The sequence below is a fragment of the Heptranchias perlo genome, chromosome 7, assembly GCF_035084215.1.
Source record: "Heptranchias perlo isolate sHepPer1 chromosome 7, sHepPer1.hap1, whole genome shotgun sequence".
Lineage (NCBI taxonomy): Eukaryota > Metazoa > Chordata > Chondrichthyes > Hexanchiformes > Hexanchidae > Heptranchias > Heptranchias perlo.
This window is the reverse complement of record NC_090331.1, coordinates 17,639,928-17,667,352: the sequence shown is the minus strand read 5'-3', so window position 1 is coordinate 17,667,352 and position 27,425 is coordinate 17,639,928. Positions and strand designations below refer to the sequence as shown.

Sequence of the window (27,425 nt, the reverse complement as noted above, 5' to 3'; positions counted from 1 at the left end):
AATTTACCATTTCAAAAACCACATTACTGAAAAAAAAAACTTGAAATATAACTGGCATCTTGGATAGGCATGAGTGAGCAGGTGGTTTACACAAAAGGGATTTCTAGCTTGCAAGCCAGAAACTAATACCATCCCACTACCTTTATATTGCTATGATAAATTAGAATTGCCATGGCATTAAAATAGTCAAAGAAAAATCAATTTATTCACTATATATAGTTTATTGTACATGTTGAGCCATAAAATTAGAAATTTAACTAAAATTAACCCAAGTGTTTTTTTAAAAAAAAACTACGCAAAAGAATACTCATTGTGTATTGAGATACAGGTGAGCATCGAATATTCCAACTCATGCAATGAAATTATAAAAAGGAGTTGTACAGTTTAACATGTATAACACATCAGCATCCACTGAATGTTGTCTATACCACAACTGTAGTTCACATTTAGTATATAAATTTAAAAGTTCAAAAAACTGGAATAAGTTTGGCAAGTAACACATCATGGTTAACAATTATGCAATATGAAATGAATCAAAGGATTTGAAAGATGCAAAACATGTAGTATTAAAAATCTGACATACTACCAGAGTATAAATGTGCACATATTCCATTAAGAGGTTAATAGATTGGAAAGATTGGGATGCAATATATAAAAAGGGCAATTCAGTTAATAGTTTTTACACAGCAGTATTTTACTGTTCAAAAAAGTGACATTTTAAATTACAATGAGGCATATCAAAGATCAAAAGTTACAGCTATTGAATGCAATTTCCTATTGAAAAAGAACACCTATTTCTCCTCAGATTTTCAAGAATCTTCAAACAATGTCCTGTTGGCCCTTTGAATTTAGCACTCAACATGAATTTGCCTATGTACATGGGAGTTGCAATTATCCAATTTCAAATCAGAGATATTTTAATATAAATGAATGGACATTAGCATTTTACCAGTTTAAACTGGTACAACAAAAATACAGATCAGAATATTTTGAATGTTAGGCTTACAAAGCTAGATGGACTTATTTAGAACAAACATGCTTTAGGCAACTTTCCCTTAAAGTTATATTTTGCCTGTTAGGTTTATAATTTCCAGAGATTAATCATTTCACCATATAAATTTTGTTTGAGGAATATACAGGAAAATTGGAAATCATTATTCTACTGAAGCTTATAAAAAGGTGTTGATCAGGCATTGTAGTCAATAGCTTTAAAAAGATTTACAATAGATAAGTATTCCTGGAATGTGCTCCAAGCAAAGAATTATTTTTATTTGGTTCCAGATAGGCTTGTCCAGACTAGATTTCTGACCAGCACAAACCATTCACAGAGCAACATTTGTTGGACCTTTCAGATAAAGTCCCAATATTCTAATTCTTTCACGTGCATGAACCCAGCAGGCCTGGTGCCAATATATACTAGTTTAAAAAAAACTATGTTGAGATTACCAGAACTCATTTCATTTGTGTTCATTAAGAGCCCCCCCCTTGAGAAAGCAGCTTCATCTCTGTTCATTAGGCAGGATTTAGACCAAAGTACCCAAATAAAAAAAAGGAACGATTTTGTTGTATCGTGCATTAAATAAAATGCCTCAATCTTCCCGTTTTATTCCCAACACAAGCTTTGAGTTAGGTGATTGATTAAAACTGGATGTGGTTGAAAGGCAGATGATGAAAGTATGCATGGTAGTGCTTCAAGAAATGGTACATAGATGAATAGTTTTACCCTAAATTTAGGAAAAAAGCAGCAATTCAATATCATTTTAACTGAATGGTTAAATGGTTGCAAGACTGTTGCCTTTTACACTGCCAATACAAGAGATTTCAAAAGGATTTTCTCACCACCATAAAAGACCAAGAGTATTTTTTTTAGAAAATTTGAAATTAGTAAGATTAAGAAAAATAACTCGTGGGCCTTCCTTCATCTGCTGAAAATAAAAATCAGACCCAGGCTGGCGGTGCTAACACTGTGATCCTCCATAAAAGGTGAGTTGCCAAACACTTCCTGGTTGTCTTGAGATGCAAGAGGCTTACTGAGACAGCAAGGGAAAACCAAAGAGAAAGTCTGATTTAGCCTCAGAAAGCAATCACCTGGCTGGCCTCTTCAGCAGCTTTTCTCCCCAAGAGCAGCAGGAATCATAGAAGTTACAACATGGAAACAGGCCCTTCGGCCCAACATGTCCATGTCGCCCAGTTTATACCACTAAGCTAGTCCCAATTGCCTGCACTTGGCCCATATCCCTCTATACCCATCTTACCCATGTAACTGTCCAAATGCTTTTTAAAAGACAAAATTGTACCCGCCTCTACTACTGCCTCTGGCAGCTCGTTCCAGACACTCACCACCCTTTGAGTGAAAAAATTGCCCCTCTGGACCCTTTTGTATCTCTCCCCTCTCACCTTAAATCTATGCCCCCTCGTTATAGACTCCCCTACCTTTGGGAAAAGATTTTGACTATCTACCTTATCTATGCCCCTCATTATTTTATAGACTTCGATAAGATCACCCCTTAACCTCCTGCTCTCCAGGGAAAAAAGTCCCAGTCTATCTAACCTCTCCCTATAAGTCAAACCATCAAGTCCCAGTAGCATCCTAGTAAATCTTTTCTGCACTCTTTCTAGTTTAATAATATCCTTTCTATAATAGGGTGACCAGAACTGTACACAGGAAAAATTCAAAAACTGGGGGGAGGGAAAAAGGAGGAAACTAAATGAAAATTCGCTGGGGGAGGTGAGGAAGAGAAGGCAGCATAAATTTTACTGATTATTTTAGCAATGGGAGTGATAAAAACATTACAGAAGCAAACATTTTCTCTCCTTTTAAATCCAGTGTCAAACACTTTTGGTTCACATAACATTAGGTGCAGCCTCTATCCAGCATTCCACCAGTGACATTTCCATTTCTCACTCCAGCCATCCTGCTGACCAGAGACTTCAAATTAGCACTAAACTGTGCACCATGCACACACACTCATTGGGAATTTACATAGTGATTGACCAGACACTCTCTTTTATAATCCTTCCATCTATTGGGCTTGGGGGAAGGGGGGGGGGGTAAAAGAAAGGGGACAGAAGATGATTCTTTCAGTCTGCATCAGATTTTAACCAGAGGTGAAAACCATGTTTTAACTCACTATGATATCTAGTTGCCTGAAAAAAAAACCTGGTTTCAAGGAATGTTGGAGACGAGATTAGTCACGTTATCCTACTGGTTTTATTTGTAATCCTTCATGTTGAAATATTTCAAATTTTCATGATGACATTAGTTTTCTCAATCAGGAAAATTCCATCTTGAAATGATTAGTTTTGTTAAACAGTGTAAACAATCTGGGTAACTATTAGTTTTTGGCAAATACATTACCACAGTTCATTACTGGCATAGAACCTTAACCCCTTCAGCTCAACAAAAATGTTGCATTAAAATCATAGAAAGATTCAGTTAATTACGTTATCTACAATCGAGAGGGTGAAGTTCACATTACATGCAATTTATGTTAAGGCAAATGTAGAAAAATCAATTGCTATACTGTCCCAACAATCTAGTGTTATAATGCATTAAACTACAGCAACAATCTACCTCCATTCAGAAATTGTTCTTAAAAACACAAGTCAGTACAGTCCAAGGCTTGTACAAATCATATTCACATATTACATAGAAAGTAACACAATCCAATCTTGTTTCTTTACAAATGTCTAAAAATGAGTTATTGGTCCACTTCATACCGGTCAATTTTGTGTTCTTAAAAACATCCGAAAGAATTGATAATTGTTTTTTTTTTAAAAAACACAAAACCATTAGAGGACTATGTACTTTTAAAAAAAACTATGAACTCTAAACCTATGATTGCTACTGTGTTTCACATGTGCTTAGTCATGTTATGAGACAGTTTTTGATCCTACAAATATTTAAACTCCTTTTCATGATGCCAATACTTTAACAAAAAGACAGACAAGCACACAATGCAACACCTTACTAATGCACATGTTGGTGCTGCGAGGAGTAGGAATGGAATACTCTTCAATGTCAGTGATGTGTCTGTGAACCTTTGACAGATCTCTATACCCAGCAATCCATCAACTTTCTTCAACCAGTCACAGTAATCACCACATGGAGGTAGAGAATTCAACATGGGCTTAGAGACAGTGAAGTAAGTCCCTTCACCGACAAAATACCAAAACTGAGATATTGGGGGGGGGGGGGGGGGGGTGGAGAAAGAGTGAGGAGCGCTAGTGAAGGGATTAGGGCTAAAAATGACAAGTTTAACTTTTAGCTAGGTGAGTATTCTAGAGGTGAAATTTTGTCAAGAATGTCCCTCCAATCTGTTACAACTTAAAATGAGTAAGAATAGCAGAAAGTGATCATACTGTACATGAGAAATTAGTTATGGCCTGTAGTTGCTTTAATAAATGACTTATGGTTGGACTACAGTAGCCAACAGAAAGCTAGGTTTTTAATCATCCTCCTCTCCCTCCAATGAATGGCACAAGTTGCGAGTTTAGTTGTATTGCAAGACCACATATGGTGCTATATAAAAGAGGATCAGAGTGTCCAAACTACTTTATCAAATGCCATTTTAAACATAAGGTTCTCATTAAAAGACAAATTAAATTTTGAACACAAACTATAATATGGCAGCTTCAACCTGCTGCCTTTTATAAATCTGCCCGTTTGCTTTTGATGCAATAGAAATCCACCCTTTTAATTACTTCCCAAATTGATTTTGAAAGGCGAGGTTATGAATAATTAGCTGTTAACTGGACAAGGGAATCCAGACATCTAAATGGAAGGTGGAAGCGAGTTACTGCTTGATATGAACAGTTGCCCAAAATTAAATGTGCCTGTAATAAAAGGCAAAGAAATACAAATCCTACAAGTAGGTCCAAAGGATACAACTTACTTGACAGTTCAAAGAGCGATGCATTGGCAATGAACCCAACATTATTCAATACTCTGAATTATCACCGTTTTACTATAAAATAAACAGTGATTGATTATAAACAAACTGAGTGGCTAAATGAATGTTAAGTGCCCAAGTTCAAATTGCTGCCAATTGACCCCCCCCAAAAAAAAAATCACAGTATGCAGCATCGTTCTCGGAGGCTTTTTTTGTTCCGGCTGCTCTTCTTCCCATTTTTGTCCTTGTTTTCTGACATTTTCTTTGCTCGAACCTCTCTCATCAGGTCAAAAAATACCTTAAAAAATTAGAAATAATTAAATTATAAAAATACACAAGTTAGCACAACACTTGGCTTCTGTTCCAAAATGCCCATTGTATCTCAAGACCATTATAAAACTTTGACAAACAAAATCTACAGTAGACCTAAGGAGTTTGTACAGATAATTAGAAGTCAGTTATCGAAAAAATGCTGGAAACAGGTTGTTTGAATTCCTGTGAAAAATTGTACGAGATGCAGGTTAACGTATCTTTCAGATGCTGATTGACTTGGAGTATCTCACTATTCTTGATATTTATCTATATAGATCAAATTTTACATACTGATAAGAAATTGTCCAATAAACAAAAAGGTCTCACCTTATCTACGTTGGCTCTTGTTTTAGCCGAAGTCTCAACATACTGAACTCCCCACTCTTCTGCTTTACTTCTAGCTTCTTCAACAGACACTTGCCTCCGATCTTCCAAATCAGACTTATTCCCCACTAAAAGTAATGGGATTTTATCTTCCTCTGCTTTCACACGGAGAATTTGTTCCCTAAAAGCAAAGAATCACTCATTACCTTGATTCTTTCCTACAATCAAGATTCAATACTGAGCTGAAGATATTGTAATAAGGTTCTCAGTATTAGCTGGGGCAACAGTTTACAACTAGAACAACTAATGAAGGGCCCCGGTGTGTAGCTGCAACACAAATGTTGGAGAAAAACGACGGAGTACCAACAGGCAAGTCACAGATCTCCCATAGGCTAAATCATGAGCAACAATTCACAGCACTGGTGTTAACTGTGCCTGAATGTGAATTTATAACCCATGTGCAGAAACTAGTAACTTGCCAACAAAGCCTTGACTTCCAGTCAACCAATGTGAGCACTACTGAGGAGGGCTCCTGCAATCGTTCATAGCAATCTGGAAAAATCCAGGCACACCAGCATGCCAAACAAGAAACCAGCAAAAGAGCTAAGCAGGGAGCCTAATGCCATCAGAAGCTGCCAATATATTGGAGGCAATAGTAACCCAGAACTTTTCTTCCCAGAAAAACACACTACTTCATTATAGGAGAGCCCCAGTTCCCAGAACTCTCAGGAGCAGTGCGAAGTAGCAGCACAGGCCACATGACTCAAAAAGGGGGTGCTAGGCTGAGTGAAATATATATATATTTTTTTAAATGGAGCACTAGAGAAAAGCAAATTTTAAAAAATGGCAGCAACTGAGAAGTTAAAGGGAAGCACCCAAGAAAAATAAAAAGGGAACAGCAGAGAGAAGCTAATTTAAAAGCACCCAAGAGGAATAAAACAAGAAGTGGAGAATGACAGAAGTAAAAGTTAAAGGGATGCTGGGGAGAAGTAAAATTGAAAAAAGAGCAACTATGGGGAGCAAATGATAAGTACAACTAGGATGAAGGAGATGGTAAAAAAGTATAATACTGCAGATGCTGGAAATCAAGTGGACAAGTAGTTTCAGATATGGATCCTTCAGGTATGGGCCCATCTGATAAACAGCCCATACCATCATTTCGGTTCTCTCCACAGACTCTAGGTCAGGCAGCGTGTTTCCAGCATTTTTGATTTTGTTCTGGTAGCTATGAGGTGTTATCTGCCTGATGTTTGCATATAGGAAAGCTGGGTATAATAGACGGGGGGGGGGGGGGGGGAGGGAAAGGAGGGAGGAGGAAAGGTGCAAAAATTGTCTACTGATCAAAAAGCTTGAGGCCTTGAGGAGAGTGGAGGAATCTACAAGGGCAGACCAGGAGATTTGTGCAGCATTAACAGTATTATGAAGGACCTGAACAGTGCAGAGATACAAGATTAGAAACAGACTAACTGATGCCATCTTTCAAAAAGGGTGATAAACAGATGCAGGCAACTACAGACCCATTAGGGCTACTTTGATAACATGTAAAACAATGGAATTGATCAGGAGTAAATGTGACGAGTTGTACAATAATCTAGTAAACAGCAGTGAATATAGATTCAGAAGGGGGAAGATCCTGCATGATCAGCTTCCTTAACTTTGAGGAAGTAACATCCAAAGTGGACTTTGGAAGAGCCAAGCTTTGGTTCAGGGAATAAATAAGAAATTAACAGAAGGGTAGGAAACAACTGGAACTAGTTAGAAGCATTGTCTTGGGGGGCGGGGCGCTTAGTGGGCTGCCCAATAAGTTGGATAAAATATGCAAGTAGGTAGGACAATGGCAGATGAAATTTAAAGTACTGCACATAGGATTTTTTAAAAAATCAATACATACTTTATGAATGGCATCAAAATATTTCTGACTAGTGCAGATGGCAAAGCAAACAGAATGCTGAATTTTACACCAAAATAGCAGAGCTCAAATCAGAGCAAATGATGCTCAAGACTTAAGTATGAGGAATGATTGGAGAAACTAGGGACTGCCATGTTCCCTGGAGATTTATGGCCTTATTCCCAAAGTCTCCAGCACAATCTACATCTCTTCCAATTCCACTCTGCTCAAACAGGCCACACTTTTTCAACCACCCTTTATTATGTGGCCCCTTACATCTAAATCATCCTTTTCTGTCTCTAACCCTTTTCCAGTGAACACATTTTTGGGCACAAATGAGCCAAAACATTGTTAGTTAATATAAAGTTAGACAATTTCCTTACCTTTAATAAGACATTTTATAGTTTTAACATTACTAAGTTATTCAACTTAATCATTTAATTGGCCATTCTGTACACTTACCTTTTATTTACATGCAGCAAAATGAATCATTGAATCTACAGCACAGAAACAAGCCATCAGGCCCATCACATCTTTCTCCACATAAAACCATCTAGTCTAATCTCACCTTCTCACCCACTGCACTGAAAGTCACTTGTACAATTCCCTATTGGCACAGTTTCTATGGTCAGAAAACCAGAGTTGTTCAAATTCTTAATGCCATAAAAGCTTCAGAATGTATCTTTTGAGGCCGAGTGCTCAATTAGAAGAAATGAAAGGAAAGTTAACACCAGGTCAGATGATGCGACAAGTTTATTTTTCAGCAACGGATGTCAAATCTGAATCGTGGGAAATGTATGTCACACGTTAAAGTTAAAATACAATTTTACCTTCCTTCCCAGTGCCCAAAAAAACAGCTCTTTGCCACAAGCAAAGGAACAGGCAAACAGTCCATTCTGAAGCCTCGGCCACCCTACCAGAAGATGTACACCCTATTGTTCTTGCATTGAGTTACGTCGTGTCTACAGCACACAAACAGGCCATTCGGCCCATCTGGTCTATGCCGTGAGCTTCCTCCCTCCCTACTTCAGAAAACCTATCTTCCTATTCCTTTCTCCCTGGTGTGCTTACCCAGCTTCCCTTTAAATGCATCCATGCTATTTGCTTCAACAGTTCGGTGGCATAGTGAGTCAGTCCACAAATACACATTAGTTCTTAAAGATTTAGTCTGTTGTAAACAGAGGTTCACAGCGTGGTAAACCACTTGCCTAACAACTGCCAATTCATTCTATAAGATGGGTGTGGTTCATGTCTAGTGGTTCATTTTCCACTTGCTGACTTTTGAGATCACAGAACCTTCGGTTACAATTAAACACTACATAGTGCCGGAAAGTACAGGGGTCATACATCTTTACAGGGACAGACCATATTTGCTGAAGAGAATCAGTTAAATGAAATCAGGATCCATATAAAAGACAAAAAAGGTGAGTCCAACACTTTCTTTAAAAGTTTACGTTAAAATTTACGGCACGGGGTGAGGGCGGGGAAGACGGAACCCAGTTTGATGCAAGCTTTATATTACATATGTAGCTGATTCAAACAGTAAAATGGCTGCCACAAACATTAGAGACTCATCTTAGGAAATCTGTTCCAACATGAAGTTTAAAAAACTTAATTTTCCATAAATCTGTTAGTATCAAGTGCATTAGGCTCTAGACTTGATCTGAATTAGTTCCCTACGTAGTTAGCGAAAGTGAAGTGCTGTCATAGTGTCTCAGATAATGAGACAATCAATGATCCAGAACAGCAGACAGAGGGATCCACGGTACAGCAACCGAAGAGGAAAGAGTCAAACTGGACTCCTCCGGAGGGTCGCTACCCTCAGCTTGACATGTATGTCCAAGCTGTCAGGAAATGCGTCAATGCCAGATTCATCAGGCGCACTCAGAAGACAGTCCAGAATGTCACCCGAGCACAACGCAACGCAACGCCACGCCATCAACGCTCTCAAGACCAACCGAAACAGTCATCAAACCAGCGGACAAAGGAGGAGCCATCGTCATACAGAACAGAACGGACTATTGCAAAGAAGCATACCGACAACTGGACAACCAGGAACACTACAGACAGTTACCCGCAGATCCGACCAAAGAACACACCCACCAGCTCAACAAACTGATCAAGACCTTCGATCCAGACCTTCAAAGCATCCTACGCACTCATCCCACGTACTCCCCGCGTGGGAGACTTCTACTGCCTCCCAAAGATACACAAAGCCAACACACCCAGACGTCCTATCGTATCAGGCAACGGAACCCTGTGAGAACCTCTCTGGACACGTCGAGGGCATCCTGAAACCCATCGTACAGGGAACCCCCAGCTTCTGTCGCGACACTACAGACTTCCTACAAAAACTCAGCACCCACGGACCAGTTGAACCAGGAACACTTCTCACCACGATGGACGTCTCGGCACTCTACACCAGTATCCCCCACGATGACGGCATCGCTGCAACAGCCTCAGTACTCAACACCAACAGCCAATCTCCAGACGCCATCCGACAACTCATCCGCTTCATCCTGGAGCACAATGTCTTCACCTTCGATAAGCAGTTCTTTACCCAAACACACGGAACAGCCATGGGGACCAAATTCGCACCCCAATACGCCAACATTTTCATGCACAAGTTAGAGCACGACTTCTTCACTGCACAGGACCTCCAACCAACGCTATACACCAGATACATAGACGACATTTTCTTCCTATGGACCCACGGCGAAGAATCACTGAAGAGACTACACGATAACATCAACAAGTTCCATCCCACCATCAAACTCACCATGGACTACTCCTCAGAATCGGTTTCTTTCTTGGACACACAAATCTCCATCAAAGACGGGCACCTCACTCTACTGCAAGCCCACGGACAACCTCACGATGCTCCACTTTTCCAGCTTCCACCCCAACCACGTCAAAGAGGCCATCCCCTATGGACAGGCCCTACGAATACACAGGATCTGCTCAGACGAGGAGGAACGCGATGGACACCTACAGACGCTGAAAGACGCCCTCGTAAGAACGGGATATGACGCTCGACTTGTCGATCGACAGTTCCGACGGGCCACAGCGAAGAATCGCATAGACCTCCTCAGAAGACAAACACGGGACGCAACCAACAGAGTACCCTTCGTCGTCCAGTACTTCCCCGGAGCGGAGAAACTACACCATGTTCTCCGCAGCCTTCAACATGTCATCGATGACTACGAACACCTCGCTAAGGCCATCCCCACGCCTCCACTGCTCGCCTTTAAACAGCCACCCAACCTCAAACAGACCATCGTTCGCAGCAAGTTACCCAGTTTTCAGGAGAACAGCGTCCACGACACCACACAACCCTGCCACGGCAACCTCTGCAAGACATGCCAGATCATCGACACGGATACCACCATCACACGAGAGGACACCACCCACCAGGTACATTGTTCATATTCCTGTGACTCGGCCAACATTGTCTACCTCATACGTTGCATGCCCCGGAGCATGGTACATTGGCAAGACCATGCAGACACTGCGACAACGGATGAACGGACACCGCGCAACAATCGCCAGACAGGAGGGTTCCCTCCCAGTCGGGGAACACTTTAGCAGTCAAGGACATTCAGCCACCGATCTTCGGGTAAGCATTCTCCAAGGTGGCCTTCGAGACACACGACAACGCAAAATCGTCGAGCAGAAGTTGATAGCCAAGTTCCGCACCCATGAGGACGGCCTCAACCGGGATCTTGGGTTCATGTCACGCTACACGTAACCCCACCAGCAAAAAGGGGAAAAAAATTATGTTTTTTAATATTCTCTGCCATCTTGGGTTTCTTTCTGCCTGTCTGTGTAATTGACAATGTATATCCAGTGTACTGGGACGTGCTGTTCAGTGACTGGCCTGTTTGAATAACGACACCTTTTGATTGGTGTGATGCTGTCCCAGCATAGTATAAGATATGCGATTTGAGAACCTTTTCACTCATTCATCTGACGAAGGGGATAATCTCCGAAAGCTTGTGATTTTAAAATAAATTTGTTGGACTATAACCCGGTGTTGTAAGATTCCTTGCATAGTGTCTCAGGTAAGACATTAAACAGAGGCCTTGTCTGAGTGTTAACGACTTGTATTTACATAGTGCCTTTAACACAAAGCATCCTACAGTGCTTTATGGAGTTACATAAGAAATAGGAGCAGGAGTAGGCCATATGGCCCCTCGAGCCTGATCCGCCATTCAATCAGATCATTACTGATCTTCGACAGCAACTCCACTTCGCTTGATTCGCCTAGAGTCCAAAAATCTATCTCAGCCTTGAATATATTCAATGATTGAGCATTCACAGCCCTCTGGGGTAGAGAATGCCAAAGATTCACAGCCCTCTACGTGAAGAAATTCCTCCTCATCTCAGTCTTGAATGGCCGACCCCTTATCCTGCAACTATGCCCCCAATCCTAGATTCTCTAGCCAGGGGAAACAATCTCAGCACCTACCCTGTCAAGCCTCCTCAGAATCTTATGTTTCAATGAGATCACTACTCATTCTTCTAAACTCCAGAGTATAGGCACATTCTACTCAGCCGCTCATAACACAACCCTCTCATCCCAGGAATTAATCTAGCGAACCTCTGTTGCACCGCCTCCAAGACAAGTATATCCTTCCTTTAGGAAAGGAGACCAAAACTGTATGCAGTACTCCAAGTGAGGTCCCACTAAAGCCCTGTACAACTGTAATAAGACTTCCTTACACTTGTACTCCAACCCCCTTGCAATAAAGGCCAACATGCCATTTGCTTTCCTAATTGCCTGATGTACCTGCATACTAACTTTATGTTTCTTGTACGAGGACAACCAAATCTCTGAACACCAACATTTAATAGTTTCTCACCATTTAAAAAATATTCTGTTTCTCGATTCTTCCTACCAGTGAATAACCTCACATTTCCCCACATTATACTCCATCTGCCACCTTCTTGCCCACTCACTTAACCTGTCTATATCCCTTTGCAGACCGTGTCCGCCTCACAGCTTGCTTTGCCACCTAGCTTTGTATCGTCAGCAAACTGGGACACATTACACTCAGTCCCTTCATCTAAGTCATTAATATAGATTGTAAATAGTTGAGGCTCAAGCACTGATCTTTGAGGCACCCCACTAGTTACAGACTGCTAACCTGAATGACCTGTATCATTTTTCTGTCCTTTAGCCAATCTTCTATTCTTGCTAATACATATTGCCGCCAACCCCATGAGCCCTTATCTTGTGTAACAACATTTTATGTGGCACCTTATCGAATGCCTTTTGAAAATCCAAATATACTACATCCACTGATTCCCTTTATCTAACCTGCTAGTTACACCCTCCAATAAATTTGTCAAACAATTTCCCTTTCATAAAACCATATTGACACTGCCTAATCATATGATTTTCTAACTGCCCTGTTACCACTTCCTTAATAATGGATTCCAGCATTTTCCCGACGATTGATGTCAGGCTAACAGGCCTGCAGTTCCCTGTTTTCTCTCTCCCTCCTTTCTTGAATAGCAGGGTAACATTTGCTACCTTCCAGTCCACTGGGACCATTCCAGAATCTAGAGCATTTTGGAAGATCGTAACCAATGCATCCACTATCTCTGCAGCCACCTCCTTTAGAACCCTAGTATGTAGGCCATCGGGTCCAGGTGACTTGACGGCTTTTAGTCCCATTAGTTTGTTCAGTATTTTTTCCTCTAGTGATATTAATTGTTTTAAGTTCCTCACTCATTTACCCCTTGGTTCCCTACTATTTTTGGTATGCTATGTGTCTTCGACTGTGAAGACAGATACAAAGTATTTGTTTAACATCTGCCATTTCCTGATTCCTATTATAATTTCTCCTATCTCAGCCTCTAAGGGACCAACATTTACTTTTGCTATTCTCTTCCGTTTTACATACTTGTAGAAGCTCTTATAATCCGTTTTTATATTTCTTGCTAGTTTACTTTCAAATTCTATTTTCTCCCTTTTTATCAATTTTTTTGGTTGTCTTTTGTTGGTTTCTAAAACTTTCCCAATCCCCAGGCTTATTACTTTTCTTGGCAGCATTATAGGCCGCTTCTTTCAATCTAATACTCTCCTTAACTTCTTTAGTTAGCCTCAAGTGGATCACTTTTCTCATGGAGTTTTTATTTCTCAATAGAATGTATACTTCGAGAATACTGAAGTATTTCTTTAAATGTTTGCCATTGCTTTTCAACTGTCAAACCCTTTAATTCAATTTCCCGATCTACCTTTGACAACTCACCCCTCATACCTATGGTAATTGGCTTTATTTAACTTTAAGACTCTAGTATATGAGTTTACTTTCAAACTCTCTGAAATTCTATATTATGATCACTCTTCCCTAGAGGTACTTTTACTGTGAGATTACTAATTAACCCTATTTAATTACATAATACAAGATCTAAAATAGCCTGTTCCCTGGTTGGTTCCATGACATATTGCACTAGGAAACCTTCTAATACATTCCATGAACTTGTCTTCCAAACTACCTTTGCCAATTTGATTTGCCCAGTCTGTATGCAGATTGAAGTCCTCCATGATGACTGCATTTCCTTTGTTACAAGCTCCTATTATTTCATGATTAATACTCTGTCCAACAGTATTACTACTATCAGTGGGCCTATAAACTACTCCCACCAGTGTTTCCTACCCCTTGTTATTTCTAATCGCCACCCATATTGATTCTACTTCCTGATCTTCTGAGCAAAGATCCTCTCACCACTGTCCTTATGTCATCCTTTATAATTAAGGCTACACCCCCTACTTTTCCATTCTGCCTGCCTGTTCTGAGGGTCATGTTCCCTGGAATATTTAGTTCCCAACCTTGGTCATTTTGCAACCATGTCTCTGTAATGGCTATTAGGTCAAACCCGCTTATCTCTATTGTGCAATTAATTCATCTATCTTGTTACGAATGCTCTGTGCATTCAGATAGAGCCTTTAATTTTGACTGCCATTTTTTCCTGCTTTGACCTAGTCGCACTATTATTGGTAAACTCTGACCCTTCCTACCACACTCTGCTAATCTTTACCCAGGGAGGGTTCCCTCCCAGTCGGGGAACACTTCAGCAGTCATGGACATTCATCCACCGACCTTCGGGTAAGCGTTCTCCAAGGCGGCCTTCGAGACACACGACAACGCAAAATAGTCGAGCAGAAATTGATAGCCAAGTTCCGCACCCATGAGGACGGCCTCAACCGGGATCTTGGGTTCATGTCACGCTACACGTTACCCCACCAGCGAACAAATGTTATCTGTTTTTAATATAACGGGTCAGTTGCTGTCTTTTCTATGTTTCTACCTCTATCTCTTTTTTTTTGTTTGTTGTTTTTTTTTTGGTGATTTGTATATTCTGTGAGACCTGGCAGGTAACACCTGTCTGTCTGCACACTGATTGCCTTGGCAACGGGCAGTTGAAAAAACTGTCTGTACTCACCAAGCATTGTTCTGTGAATTATAAATGCGATTTCATTGAGGATTTCATTTCACATCGTTCACCTGACGAAGGAGGTAGCCTCCGAAAGCTTGTGAATTTAAAATAAAATTGCTGGACTATAACTTGGTGTTGTAAAATTGTTTACAATCTTTACCCAAGTCACTACACAGTTCTATTGTCTTAACTGCTCATTAGATTTCTAAATTTCCCCTCACCTGACCCCTCTTTAGTTTAAAGCCCTGTCTACAGACCTAGTTATTCAATTCGCCAGGACACTGGTCCCAACCTGGTTTAAGTGGAGCCCGTCCCATCGGAACAGCTCCCTCTTTCCCCAGTACTGGTGCCAGTGGCCCATGAATTGAAACCCCTTCCTCCCACACCACTCTTTGAGCCACATATTTAACACTGATCTTTTTGAACCTATGCCAATTTGCACGTGGCTCAGGTAGTAATCTAGAGATTACCACCTTTGAGGTTCTGCTTATTAATTTAGTCCCTAGCGCCTCAAACTGTCTCAAGGTATAATAAAAAAGGGCATTAAGCCAAAGGAGATATTAGGAGGTTTGACTAAAAACTTGGTCAAAGATGTGGATTTTAAGGAATTCCTTAAAGGAGGAAAGGAAGGTGGAGAAGCAAAGGGGATAAGGGAGGGAATTTCACAGCGTGGGGCCTAAGTGGTCAAAGGCACGGCCACCAAAGGGAAAGGGGGGGGGGGGGGTTGTTGTCGGGCTGGTGGAAATAGCGAAGGAATTTAAATGAGGATGTTCAGGTAGATGCAAAAAGATCCCACGACACTATTTGAAGAGAAGCAGGGAATTCTGACTGCACTTCAAATTTAATCCACTGGTTATAAAGCACTACAGGATGTCCTTAGGACATAAGGCACGAAATAAATGCAAGTTCTTAATTTCTCAGTCTGGAGACAGAGAAAGCTCAAACTTTCAACTACACTGCACAAAGTACATAATTTTAGTTGCCAAGTGGCTGGAATAGCTGATATTAGTAGTCAAAAAGTGATGAAAGCTGTATTTGAAATCAGTACAGAAAGAAAGCTCACAGAAAAGGCATACAACAGCAGTGGAAACTGAAAGGAGACTAGAGAGAAAAAGGTGAACAAAAGCCCATAAATGTTATTAAAGTAGCTCAGGGCAGACCTGCTCTTATGGTTAAGGAATAAATTCCTCATCTGTTGGGATTGACGGTCAGCTTCAAGCATTAGCGACCTTAATTTCATTGCTATTAGATATACTCAGAACAGCTTACGTGTTAACAGCAGTTAGAAAAATGACAATCCAGCAGTTTATAACCTGAAACACATACTTATGAAGAACTTCCTAATAAAAAACAACAGCAGTAGAATTGTATCTTTTAGTATGGACTTTATATGATAAACAAGAAAGCGAGAGAGAAGCACTTCCCACATCTTGGAAGACAAATATAAACTTTTAGAAATTATACACCCTTGATTTTTATTTTTGTCCTCATGGAAACCACCATTTTGGATTTCAACTTCCCTCCAGAGTTGCTACAGTGCACATTAAATGGGATGGCCTGGTACTCATCCCAGAACAGCTCCATTTACCTTATGGGGATAGGCACTTTGGACTGGCCTGATGGGAACAATACTAATAGGGTAATGCTGCACATTAGCCAGCAGAGGGCTTACTAGTGTCAAGCAACTGAATCAGCCTCCAGAAAGTCTTGGCTCCTATTAAAGACAATGGAGCTACTCCAATTCACGTGCAAACAATCCTTGTATCAAATCTCACTGGAGCAGCTGTGGAGGGAAGTACACGTGAAACGTCTGTCGCCAAAAGGGTAAAAACTTAATGGAATTTTAAAAAATACATAGATTTTCAAAACAATGGGTGGGGGGGGGGGGGGGGGGCCCCGGAAGAAAGAAAGAGAAAAAAAGGAAGTACTTCATTCAAAAAAAATTCTCTTGTCCTAGTGCTCAGACTTCCCCTTTTAGCACATTAAAAACAGTTTGGCATGGGGGATAGAAAAGCAGTATATTATTTAAATGGAGAGAGAGAGATTGCAGAACTCTGAGGTACAGAGGGATCTGGGTATCCTAGTACATGAATCACAAAAAGTTAGTATGCAGGTTCAGCAAGTGATTAGGAAGGCAAATGGAATGCTGTCATTTATTGCAAGGGGAATGGAATATAAAAGTAGAGATGTTTTGCTACAGTTGTGAAGGGCATTGGTGAGACCACATCTAGAATACTGTGTACAGTTTTGGTCTCCTTATTTAAGGAGATAATTGCTTTAGAGGCAGTTCAGAGAAGGTTCACTCGACTGATTCCTTATGAGGAAAGGTGGGACAAGTTGGGCCTGTATACACGAGTTTAGAAGAATGAGGGGTGATCTTATTGAAACATAAGATCCTGAGGGGACTTGAAGGGGAAGATGCTGAGAGGATGTTTCCCCTTGTGGGAGAGTGTAGAACTAGGGGCCAGAGTATAAAAATAAGGGGTCTCCCATTTAAGACAGATGAGGAGAAATTTCTCAGAGGGTCATGAGTCTGTGGAACTCCCTTCCCCAGAGAGTGGTGGAGGCAGGGTCATTGAATATTTTTAAGGCTGAGTTAGATAGATTCCTGATTAACAAGGGAGTCAAAGGTTATAGTAGGTAGACTGGAAAGTAGGGTTGAGGTCACAATCAGATCAGCCATGATCTTATCAAACGGCAGAGCAGGCTCAAGGGGCTGAATGGCCTACTCCTGCTCTTAATTCGTATGTTTGTAAAAAAGATACAATGATGCTGGCATTGCTTAACTGTTCCATTACTGGCCAAATGTGTTCTTGTGACTGACTTGACCTATCAAGATTTGATTCAGCCCCTCCCTTTCTCCCCCTGCAGCCTTTAACACAGTAAACCATGTTCCATCATTTATCCTACTAGTTCAAGCTTGAAGTTTAGCCTGGAACTAAGCAATTTCATAACATTTTTTTAACCAAGTGAATATCTGCATTGTGTATATTCAGTTTGATATCAGCAGGGATAACGAAATACCCTTTCTAGAGAACGGTCATATAGAAGTTACTGAAGTTAACTGCTCAGCCCAACCAATTACTAAAGAGGAATTGAACAATAATAGCAGTTGGTAGCACTGAAACATAAATAGGATTATTTATTAGCTCTTCATAGTGCATAAGGCAGAATGTTTTAAGAGTTGCATAACCATCCAGCTTTTAAAATAAGGCAGATCTTTACTGGGATTAAAAACTGGCACTTGATTTATAGTTACCATGGGGAGGGAAAAAAAATGTAAACAGGGAGTTCCCAAAAAACTCCTTTGAGTTATCTTTTCCATCTCAGCAGCTGACACCTTGAAATAACTAAATTCCAGTCATGAACAAGTCATTACCAGTCATCAGGATTACACGAATGAGAAAATGTGTAGAAGTGGCTCATAAGTAAACACTAGCTGAAACTTGTTTAGCAGGCAACATCTGTAGAGTGGACAGACAAAATCTGAATGACTAACAGATTCGTAGTTGCAATGTTGATGATCCTTTGATTTTCTTACTTTATCCAGATATAAGATGATTGATCATTTGTATGCCACAGTCTAAGAGCACCTCGACAAATTCATTTGTTCATGAGGTCACCAAAGCAAGAGCAAGTCTCACTAGTGCCCAGGACTGCTCAAAGTGAACAGCAATGCACATGTTCCCCAGCAATGTGTTAAAGCTCATAGTAGTTTCAATTGACATTCATTTTGGGGGTGGGGGGAGAAAAGAGAAGGGAAGAAAAATACCAAAAGAAATGTATTTTGGAAGCTGAACATTACAAGTTGTCCAGTCATTCATACAGGTAATTGTGTTCCAAATATAGAAAAGGTAGAATGCACACAAGATTAAAAAAGGCATACATAGCACTCACTTGCATAAGTGGACAGGTATCAGAAGATGTAGAGCTCATGACAAATATTTACCCTTAAAAAGCAGTCAATGGTTAATGTAGATCACTGGCATCTCAAAAGAATACAATGTGGAACTTCAATACAATAAATTAGATCTATCTCCATCCACCAAAACATTCCTAAACTAGCAAATGCATTTCAGTTTGGGTAGGACAGAAAAGATAGACTGTAGCACCAATACAACAGGATCTGTTCAAGCAAAATTATGTGCCAATGTTGTAAAGCTGGCCCATGGAAAAATCACACTATTCATATTAAAAGGGAAAAATCTAATAAATTATGAAGATACAAGGTTTGCTGCCAACAAAGAAGACAGCTCAAATACAACACCCCTGCCAATACCAAGGACAATGCTGCAGTCAGAAGTATCTTCTCAGGGATACTGAAGGCTGGAGGAGGATAGATGGGGAGGGGCAAGACCACGAAGGATAAGAATCTTAAATTGGAAGCATTGTGGGACCAGGGGCCAATATAGATCTTCAAGGACGGAATGACAGGTAAGCAGGACATAGTGCGGAACAGGATGGGGCAACAAAGTTTTGGATGAGCTCAAGTTTAGAGCATGGAGGATGGGCGGCTGGGCAGGAGAGCACAGGAAGAGTCAAGTCTGGAGGTGACAAAAGGCATGGATGAGCTTGCAGCAGATGAGCTGAGGTAGGAGCAGGGTCAGGCGATGTTAAAGGTGCAAGCAGCCAGTCTTTGCAATGGAGAGGATTAGGGTTGGAAGCACAGCTCAGGGTCAAAAAAGAATGCTGAGGTTGCAAACAGTCTGGTTCAGCCTGAAATACTGGCCAGGGAGAGGGATGGAATCAGTGGCAAGATTACAGTGTCAACAGATTACTTTTAATCTTGTCCTTTAGAACAGATAGCAAAGATAAATCAAAACTGAGTTTTAATATCCACACCCCAAGGCCATCTGTTCACAATGCAACCCCTCTGAAAACAAGTCCATTTATGTTCATGGTAACAGCATATGTCTGTTTATACTATGAGTACTGTAAAGTCTCACTCAAATGTGTTTGTAATAATTATTTCCCACCTACATCCTAATGGCTCATTCCTCAAATTTGTATCAACTCCAACCAGGAAATCTCAGCTATTAAAAGAGCGAAAGTCTAGTAAATGGAATTACATTGCTTTCTCAATTTTTAATGAGAAAAAAAAATCGTTGGACTATAACTTGGTGTTGTAAAATTGTTTTCAATTTTTTATGTTTTAAATGGAGTGATTAAAACTTCAAATTTACAGCTGCAGTGCCTTGTTTATAACGCTTTGTGTAGTAAATGGAAGGTAACCATACAGTGTTAAAATCATCTGGTTATGGAACAAGTAACCAGGCAGTAATAACTAGTTCAGACAGGATGTGGAGATGCCGGTGATGGACTGGGGTTGACAATTGTAAACAATTTTACAACACCAAGTTATAGTCCAGCAATTTTATTTTAAATTCACAAGCTTTCGGAGATTTTCTCCTTCCTCAGGTAAATGTTTCAAGATCTCCTTGAAGCCTACGCATTTATACATATTGAATAATAACTGGACATGTATGCTCAAGCTGTCAGGAAATGCGTCAATGCCAGATTCATCAGCCGCACTCAGAAGACAGTCCAGAATGTCACCCGAGCACAACGCAACGCCATCAACGCTCTCAAGACCAACCGCAACATCGTCATCAAACCAGCGGACAAAGGAGGAGCCATAGTCATACAGAACAGAACAGACTATTGCAAAGAAGCATACCGACAACTGGACAACCAGGAACACTACAGACGGTTACCCGCAGATCCGACCAAAGAACACACCCACCAGCTCAACAAACTGATCAAGACCTTCGATCCAGACCTTCAAAGCATCCTACGCATTCTCATCCCACGTAATCCCCGCGTGGGAGACTTCTACTGCCTCCCAAAGATACACAAAGCCAACACACCCGGACGTCCCATCGTATCAGGCAACGGAACCCTGTGTGAGAACCTCTCTGGATACATCGAGGGCATCCTGAAACCCATCGTACAGGGAACCCCCAGCTTCTGTCGCGACACTACAGACTTCCTACAAAAACTCAGTACCCACGGACCAGTTGAACCAGGAACACTTCTCACCACGATGGACGTCTCGGCACTATACACCAGTATCCCCCACGATGACGGCATCGCTGCGACAGCATCAATACTCAACACCAACAACAGCCAATCTCCGGAAGCCATCCTACAACTCATCCGCTTCATCCTGGATCACAATGTCTTCACCTTCGATAACCAGTTCTTTACCCAAACACACGGAACAGCCATGGGGACCAAATTCGCACCCCAATACGCCAACATTTTCATGCACAAGTTCGAGCAGGACTTCTTCACTGCACAAGACCTCCAACCAACACTATACACCAGATACATCGACGACATTTTCTTTCTATGGACCCACGGCAAGGAATCACTAAAGAGACTACACGATAACATCAACAAGTTCCATCCCACCATCAAGCTCACCATGGACTACTCCTCAGAATCAGTTTCTTTCTTGGACACACGAATCTCCATCAAAGACGGGCACCTCAGCACCTCACTCTACCGCAAGCCCACGGACAACCTCACGATGCTCCACTTTTCCAGCTTCCACCCTAACCACGTCAAAGAGGCCATCCCCTATGGACAGGCCCTGCGAATACACAGGGTCTGCTCAGACGAGGAGGAACGCGATGGACACCTACAGACGCTGAAAGACGCCCTAGTAAGAACGGGATATGACGCTCGACTCATCGATCGACAGTTCCGACGGGCCACAGCAAAAAATCGCATAGACCTCCTCAGGAGACTAACACAGGACGCAACCAACAGAGTACCCTTTGTCGTCCAGTACTTCCCCGGAGCGGAGAAACTACGCCATGTTCTCCGCAGCCTTCAACATGTCATCAATGAGGACAAACACCTCGCTATGGCCATCCCCACACCTCCACTACTCGCCTTTAAACAGCCACCCAACCTCAAACAGACCATCGTTCGCAGCAAACTACCCAGCTTTCAAGAGAACAGCGTCCACGACGCCACACAACCCTGCCACGGTAACCTCTGCAAGACATGCCAGATCATCGACACAGATACCACCATCACACGAGATGACACCACCCACCAGGTGCATGGTTCATACTCCTGTGACTCGGCCAACGTTGTCTACCTCATACGTTGCAGGAAAGGATGCCCCAGAGCATGGTACATTGGCGAGACCATGCAGACGCTGCGACAACGGATGAACGGACACCGCGCAACAATCGCCAAACAGGAGGGTTCCCTCCCAGTCGGGGAACACTTCAGCAGTCATGGACATTCATCCACCGACCTTCGGGTAAGCGTACTCCAAGGCGGCCTTCGAGACACACGACAACGCAAAATCGTCGAGCAGAAATTGATAGCCAAGTTCCGCACCCATGAGGACGGCCTCAACCGGGATCTTGGGTTCATGTCACGCTACACGTTACCCCACCAGCGAACAAATGTTATCTGTTTTTAATATAATGGGTCATTTGCTGGCTCTCTCTGCCTTCCGGATGTTTCTGCCTCTCTCTGTGTTTTTTTTTTCTCTGTTTTTTTTTCCCTGTTTGTTTTTTTGTTGAATGTGTATTCGGGGGTTCTGCAGATGACACCTCTCTGTCTGAACACGGTGATTGCCTTGGCAACGGGCAGTTGCAGGGGCAGTCTGTAAACACCATGTATTATTCAATATGTATAAATGCGTAGGCTTCAAGGAGATCTTGAAACATTTACCTGAGGAAGGAGAAAATCTCCGAAAGCTTGTGAATTTAAAATAAAATTGCTGGACTATAACTTGGTGTTGTAAAATTGTTTACAATAGTTCAGACAGAGTACTGCTCTTTCCCTGTGCACTTATGATTCAGCTCTGGATTTACTAACAAGATGAATAGATCAAGGTTTTTTGTACAATGCTACAGTACAACACAACCAGAGTATCAAGATTCAGTTTGGCTCAGTGGAAACACTCTTGTTTCTAAGTCAGTAGCCTGTGGGTTCAAGCTACACACCAGGGACTTAAGCACATACTGAAGTTCAGCCTAAATTGAGGAGTGCTACATTGTGAAGTGCCAACTTTCAGATCTTGATGTGGATGTGAAAGATCCTATGACACTATTCAAAGAGCAGAGGCGTTCTCCTGGCCGACACCTATCTTTTAACCATCACTAACCGATTTAACTTGTTTGTGGGGTTTTACTGGGTGCAAATTTATACCTAAAAAAGCTGTAACAAAAAAATACAACTAACTTCACAATTCAGATTACCATGTCGCCAGGCTTATACAAATCTAGCATGATTACTTTGCAGTTGCCTCAAGCTACGAAAGGCCTGCTTGTTTAGGAGCTGATGACATTAGCACGGTACAAACCCAATACAAAAAGTAACTTACTCTAAAGATCGAATGCACCTTAAACATAGCTCCATCTAGGGTTTAGTCCGGTACACAAATAGGCAGACAAAAATAGAGCTGCTACAGAGAATGCATTCAGCGACAAGAGATGAAGCTTAAAGTGGACCAGTGGGAAGGACAGTATTTGATCTTAAAAGTCAACTTAAATTTTTTCACACATCCGCTATCTTTAGCCTGGGGTCCGATCTTAAAAACTTTTTGAAGTTCAAATGAGATGCACTCTTTAAAGAAAAAACACAGCATGTCAAAAAGTAATTGCAGCACTTGGGGAAAATCTGGAAGTCAATTCAGTTTAACGGATATTTTCATTCAGGGTATTTGCAGTAGGCAAGAGGGGGATCTTGCACTGCACCACACAAATATATATCCTAGTATGTCAAGGTAAGAGTACTGATAATGTTGTCTATTGAGAAGGCAGAGAATTGGACAGTCCTGCCAGTGAAAAGTGTGGATGATGTCAAGGAGAAGAGTTTAAAAAGACATACAAGAGACTTGGACTTGGACATAGGGGGTACAATTTCAAAGTCTGCAGATGATACTATTTACTACGTTGCCAAGTTTTGAGAAGGATAGTAGCAGATTTCAAGAGGACAGACAACTGGTGAAACGGACAGACACGTGCAATTTAATGCAGATAAGTGTGAAATGATGCACTTTGGGGGAAACAGAGGCTGTATAATCTAAATGCTACTATTTTGAGGGGGTGCAAGAGCAGAGGGACCTGGGGGGTGCATATTCTCAAATCTTTGAAGGTGACAGGGCAAGTTGATAAGGTGGTTAACTGTATGGGATATTTGGTTTTGTAAATAGGGGCATTGAATACAAAAACAAAGCAGTCAGGCTAAACCTTTACAAATCACTGGTTAGGCTTCAGCTGGATTACTGTGTACAATTCTGGGCACTACACTTTAGGAAGGATGTTAAGTCGTTGGAGAGGGTACAGAGGAGGATTACAAGGGTTGAGGTATTTCAGTTATGTGGAGAGATTGGAGAAACAGGGATTACATATTTTTGCAATGTAGCACTTAAATTCCAACTAAGAAATTCTACATTTCACCTCGCTAACTTCCTTCCTGCCCCACTTATCCCACCTACCACTGCCCCCGTCGACTGTTCCAATATTGAAAATCATGAGGGGTTTTGATAGAGCAAGTAGGGAGAAACTGTTTCCTCTGTCAAGTGGGTCAGTAACCAGAGGTCATAGATTTAAAATAATTGGCAAAGTAACTAGAGGGGTAATGAGGAGAAACTATCAGAGGTTAAGATCTGTAACGCACTACTTGAAAGGGTGGTAGAAGCAAATTCCATAGGAACTTTCAAAAAGGCAATTGGACTCGTATCTGAAGAGGACTAATTTGCAGGGTTATGGGGAAAAAAGCTGGGGTGCGGGACTATATTGGACAGCTCTTTCAGAGGAGCAGGTACAGGCATGACAAGCTGAATGGCCTCCTCCTGTGCTGCAAGATTCTATGATTTTAACTGCAAAAAAGATATATCTTTCCACGTGCAAACCATCTTTCACACTTACGGGTAGACTTTTCACTCATTTCTGCTAGTATTATCAGTGCATTCAAGCAGAAATCGACTGAACCAGGGCAAAAGATTGGGGAATTCTAATCGCAAGTGAGTTGCACCCAAAACCACTAACATGTGTGTTTTCTGTGCTCTTTCAGGCTGGTTCCAGATTCAATTTGCTGGGTTCAGGCCCCACCCACAAAACTGGCCAACGCCATTAGGCCAAAATTGCAAGATTCCACCAATTGCGCTGGTTCGGGGAGGCTCGTCAATTTGTGCTCATTTTCTTAGACGCACAAGCACTAGTAGGCACATTTTAAGTTTCCCAATTGCACTCAAAATAGAAAATTTACTCCTTTGTTGAGTAGAACCTGTCAAATCTTTCCTCCAAAATGTACTAATTCTTTTTAACAGCTAGGTGTTCTATTATGTATCCACAAATATGCCAATTCTCCTCCAAAGAATTTACAGATGCATGCTTTTTTTAAAAAAGAGAAATGAACTGTAGCTCTGGTTTGACAGAATACATAATAAAACCAATGTTACTCCCAGTCCAGCAAAGCCTTGGGCAGCAAAAATCACTGCCATGCTCTCCTGGGGCACAGGTGTAGCTGCACTGACGGCATGGAGGACTGCTTCAAATATCGCAAGGCTAACTCCTCCCTTGATTTCTAAATACTTCCTGCACATACAAAACATGCATAGGGAAGCTGCAGAGTCGTGCAAAATCCAGTGAGGCAGCAGCTCTTAAAGGACTGCTGCTGCCGTTAAAGGGAACAGGACTATTTTAGTACCTTAATGTGGCTGTAGAAGAGTCATTGGTGCAAGCATAGGGTGTGACAATTTCTGAAATGAAAAATTGCACAAGGACAGTGGGGAAGTCAACCTAGTTTTCAGAGCCATCATTGAAGGTCTCGTTATAGGAGATGCAGCAAAGGAGGGTGTGCATCTTTGGAGCACGTGATCATCCTCCTGTTAAAGTACAAGCTGCATGGGTGGCGCTAGCAGAACAAATTAGGAGAGTCTCCCAGGTAAATCAGTGACAAGAAAAGTGCGAAACTCAGATGTGGCCACCTTTGCATACATGATTCCAATTGGGGTTGAGCTATTGCGCACTCAGAGCTAGCACACAAAGCAAGGAGATAATCTTTTCCCCTCACACCTTTATTGCAAAAAAGCCATAGGGCAATTCTTGTGTGCAAGATGTTATGTGCCCCACAACAACTTGCATTTACATAGAGCCTTTAACGCCTTCACAGGAGTGTTAGCAGACAAAATTTGACACCGAGCCACACAAGGAGATGTTAGAACAGATGACCAAAAGCTTGGTCAAAGAGGCAGGTTTTAAGGAGCATCCTTTTAAAGCAGGAGGCAGAAAAGTTTAGGGAGGGAATTCCAGAGCTCAGGGCCTGGGCAGCTGAAGGCACAGTCACCAATAGGGGAGCAATGAAAATGGGGGATGTGCAAGAGGCCAGAATTGGAGGAGTGCAGAGATCCCGAAGGGTTGTAGGAGGTTAAAGAATGGAGGGGGCAAGGCCGTGGAGAGATTTGAACAGAAGGATGAGAATTTTAAAATCCAGGCTTTGCTGGACCGGGAGCCAATGTAGGTCAGTGAGCACAGGGGTGATTGGTGAACAGGATTGGGTGCAAGTTAGGATATGGGCAGAGTTTTGGATGAGTTCAAGTAAACTAAAAAGGTGGAAGGTGGGAGGCCAGCATTGGAAGAGTCAAGTCTGGAAGCAACAAGGGAAATAAATTGTGCTCTGAAAGAGTATGACCTCACACAGTAAAGGAGGCCGTCTCTACACTGGATAGCATGTTGCTCAGGCAATTTCTAACATCTTTATAAATTATGTATGCTTCCAGCACATAACCAGAGGGATTAGGAAAGGCAGTAGCATATGTTAAGAGCTGTAATAATTTGAGATGGTGGCCCTTTGTGAAGAGGAATCTGTGGAGGAAACAGGCCAGGATGAATTTGGTGGCATGGTGCCACCAGCCATCAAGCAGCCCTCATTTATTATCCTTTAAGACAGAAATCACATTCTCCAATCATCTCTATTGGGCCAAACTTGCACAGCAGGAGCATGACAAAACATGCCTCCCTTTGAAAGCACTGCATCAGGAAACCATTGCAACTCTTCTCCCTTCCTATAGGAAGCTCAGAAATTCCCTGAATTGGTAAGTTGCTTGATTTTAACTGGTTAAACTAGTGTTACCACTGTACAAATTTGAATATTCCCAAGCCTTGGCTTTGCCATCTGGACTCAGGTTAAGTGGAGTGTAATCCTATAGGATCAGTGCACTTCATATTGGATTAACAAATTCTGTGCGTAGATTTCTCAGAATTGTTTCTCCCCACCCCACAACCCCGAGAATGAAACATGGCGATGGGTTTCCACATGTCTGAAAAAACCTACAAAATTATTTATTGGAAAAGGTTCCAATTCCAGGGAAGTTAGGATTATGAAGAAACAATGGCAGAACATTTTCAACCAAAGTGTAATAGTGTTGTGGAATAAATTACCAGAGAAGGGCAATGAAACAGAAAGCATAGAAGGGTTCAAGAGACTATTGGATGAGTGTCTGGAGAAGCAAGTGATTGAGGAATGTGATAAGAAGGTGATCTATAAAAATGGGGTGGATGAGTTTGGGCCTGATTCTCAGTTAGATT

The 27,425-nt window shown here is 41.6% G+C and overlaps 1 protein-coding gene across 4 annotated transcripts in view; it reads right to left on the bottom strand.

The window, feature by feature from the left end:
• Positions 1-201: 201 nt before the first annotated feature.
• The window catches only part of ralba (v-ral simian leukemia viral oncogene homolog Ba (ras related)), a 63,504-nt gene continuing 36,280 nt past the window's right edge, over positions 202-27,425 (bottom strand). For all 4 annotated transcript variants that reach the window (XM_067987112.1, XM_067987113.1, XM_067987114.1 and 1 more), the window contains 2 exons: positions 5,532-5,709; positions 202-5,190 (listed from right to left, as the gene is read on the bottom strand). In XM_067987112.1, coding sequence (XP_067843213.1) covers positions 5,071-5,190; positions 5,532-5,709 — 298 coding nt within the window. In that variant the 3' untranslated portion in view covers positions 202-5,070. The remainder of the gene's footprint in view (positions 5,191-5,531; positions 5,710-27,425) is intronic.